The sequence below is a fragment of the Solanum pennellii genome, chromosome 8 (assembly GCF_001406875.1).
Source record: "Solanum pennellii chromosome 8, SPENNV200".
NCBI lineage: Eukaryota > Viridiplantae > Streptophyta > Magnoliopsida > Solanales > Solanaceae > Solanum > Solanum pennellii.
Window position 1 is genome coordinate 53,510,997 of NC_028644.1, and position 3,024 is coordinate 53,514,020.

The 3,024-nt window shown below is 31.4% G+C and overlaps 1 protein-coding gene across 1 annotated transcript; it reads left to right on the top strand.

Annotated features, from left to right (window-relative positions):
- The first annotated feature begins 922 nt into the window (after positions 1-922).
- LOC107027700 (adenylate isopentenyltransferase 5, chloroplastic-like) lies at positions 923-1,962 on the top strand. The gene is made up of 3 exons (XM_027919305.1): positions 923-1,004; positions 1,157-1,411; positions 1,565-1,962. The coding sequence occupies exons 1-3, from the start codon at positions 923-925 to the stop codon at positions 1,960-1,962; spliced, it is 735 nt and encodes a 244-aa protein (XP_027775106.1).
- Positions 1,963-3,024: the final 1,062 nt, after the last annotated feature.

Sequence of the window (3,024 nt, forward strand, 5' to 3'; positions counted from 1 at the left end):
CACCCCAAAACAGTGCCTACAATACTGGCCTATACACGCCTATACATCAACTTTTCCGGTCATATTTTGATGATCATTATCGTGATTTCCCGCACATAAACACATTCATATTTAATTTAAACACATCATTCATGCAAAAATCTAGCAGCACAACATATCCATCCTACAAATTCGTTAGGGAGCTAAGGACAAGGACATACGAAGGGGGAACAACCTTAGTTTCAAGAGTTTAAGAAACGTTCGAAAGAAAGTACTCTTGGAGAAAGAATTCCATGACAGAAACCCATACCTGTATTGATGTTCAAACGAAGAATTTGCTGCCCAAAACTCTCTCCAAAAATCAGTCCAAGTTACCTCAACGTCCACACCACTCAACGAAAAACTTCTCTTCGCCTTAATGTTTTTGGTTGCTTTGTTTTTCTTAAAGATTCATGTGAGTTCTTCAGGTGTGAAGAATTGTTGATGTATTCTCTGGTTTTTGTTGTGCTTGGCAGAATAACGTGAGAAAGATGGAGAACGTGAGAGAGAGAGAGAGTTAAGAAGCGTGAGACAGAGATAACTATTAGGATTAGGAGACTAAATTCAAGACTTAGTCAAATAGAATTTAAATTAAATTAATACAAATCTGGTTTATTTTAATTAATATACGAAAGGACCATTATGCCCTTAAAATTTCAGATTTTTAATTGAATATTAAATCGCCTTAAGTACCTTGTCATTCTTATTTATTTTTCCCTTTTTTTTTGGATCGCTACAATAAACTAATTTTATTTGTGTAGATAAAATGAATACTTTCATCAACAATGAAGAGTTCAAAAAGAAGAAAGTGATCTTCATAATGGGGGGCACAGGAACGGGAAAATCCCGTCTCTCTGTTGACCTTGCCACCCATTTTCGAGGATAAATAATCAACTCGGATAAAATGCAAGTTTACAAGGGACTTGAAATTGTTACAAACAAGATCACACACACTGAGAAACAAGGTGTACGACATTATTTGTTAGGTATATATGTTTATTCTCAAGAATACATATATCAAATGACTACCTAGGTAATTTTGTATAAGTAATTGTATATTCTAGTGAAAAATATAGTTTACTATTAAAAAATTATTTCTTTCAATTCTGAGAAAGTTAATTTGATCACATTTTCTTAGGTGAAGTTGGACCAGATTCAGACTTCACAGCTGAAGATTTTTGTTTGCAAATTGTCGTCTATATAGAAAAATTACTGAAGACTCAACGTCTTCCAATTATTATTAGAGGGTCAAATTCGTATATTGAAAAACTTGTGGAAGATCCTGTGTTCATGTTTAAATATAAGTATGATAGTTGCTTTATTTCGATTGATGTTGAGAAATCAGTATTGAACCGTAGAGTTGACATGAGGGTTGATCAAATGGTCAAAGCAGGTAATTTTTGTAATTATTTTATGTATCAATCAAGATATACTATCATGCAGCTAGATAAAAACTTTTCTGATATAATTTTCTTAATAATACTTTTGTTTATCAATTATATGTTCTACTAAATAAAACTCTTCTTTAAATTTGTGTTGCATGCAGGGCTAGTGGATGAGGGGCGACATATTTTCATTCCTGATGCAGATTACACCAAAGGAATCCGACGGTCCATCGGTGTCCCTGAAATGTACAGATATTTCAGGGAAGAAACAAATATAGACGGAGATGATGAATCAAAGCAGATGATTCTTCAAGCTTCAATTTCAAGTATCAAACATAGTACTCGTATGTTAATTTGTAACCAACATGACAAGATTCAACGATTAATAAGCAAGAAAATGTGGTCAGTGCATCATATTATTGCTACGGACATTTTCAAAGAAGATGGAGAAGAAGATCTTGACGAAGCATGGACAATTACTGTTTTGCAACCATGCCTAGATATTGTGAAGAGATTTCTCAAAAACGATCATCACAATATTATTATAGAGTGTACATAAACTGTCATTATCGCCATCTTCTATTTTGGTCTCTTTTATTTTTCACCAATTTTGTAAAGTTTGTATCGCATTACAAATATATATGTATGATATGACCCTTATTTCTATATATGTTAGTCTTGTCTGTAAAAAAATACTTATCTATAGATGAAATATTTATTTTAAGTTATGATCCAAGTCCAAGCCCCAAGTCCAAGTCCAAGCCTTCTATATTTAATATATATTAATACAAATACGTACGTACACAATTACATGAGATCACTCATAATGTTAAGCTAAAAGAGTGATAAATAATAAATCACCATAAATGTTCGGGAAGATTCCACCCTAAAAGGATTTTGAAGAATAGAATTCTTAACTCAATACTTAAAAATGTTACATAGACAAAGAAGATAAAATAGTAAATTTGTAATCTATCGTTAATGAATATATTCTACCTAATTCTATCACGGTGATTGAAGCTTGATTCAATAAAGTCCTTATCCATTATTATATGGTGCACAAGTTAATATAAATAGTCGTAATTGAAATAGTTATCGATAATTGTTCACTTCCCTCTTATGAATTAGACTTAACACTTATGATGTGTTGTTGAATAGCGTAAGATTTGATGCACTATTACTTGAATATATTCCGTCAGAAATATTATTGAGTTCTTTGTACAAACCTTTTGTAACTACTTGTGATCTCGTAACAATATACATCTAAAAATGTCATCCTAAAATAATTTATGCTTAACACCAAAATTTAAGGTGACATATCTCTAAATTATTTAATGAACTGTTCTTATTCTAAAAGATATGAATTTATATATATTTAATTTGATTAATAAATCATAAATCTAAAAAAAATCACATTTTAACTATAAAAGCCCAGCTCTATGTGATCTCCTAGCAACGTACACTAATAACTTTATCCTAAAATATATTTAATAATAATTACAAAAAAATTGAAGTTGACATATCCATAAACTTTTAAAAGTGTCACGACCCAAAACGGGTCGCGAGTGGCACCCACACTTATCCTACTATGTGAGCGAACCAACCAATCTAATCCCCAACA

Excerpts from the sequence above, each read along its gene's own strand:
- LOC107027700 (XM_027919305.1), top strand. The coding sequence starts at position 923 with ATGCAAGTTTACAAGGGACTTGAAATTGTTACAAACAAGATCACACAC. Across the intron at positions 1,005-1,156 it reads TGTACGACATTATTTGTTAG|GTGAAGTTGGACCAGATTCA; the intron begins GTATATATGTTT and ends ACATTTTCTTAG. Across the intron at positions 1,412-1,564 it reads TGATCAAATGGTCAAAGCAG|GGCTAGTGGATGAGGGGCGA; the intron begins GTAATTTTTGTA and ends TGTTGCATGCAG.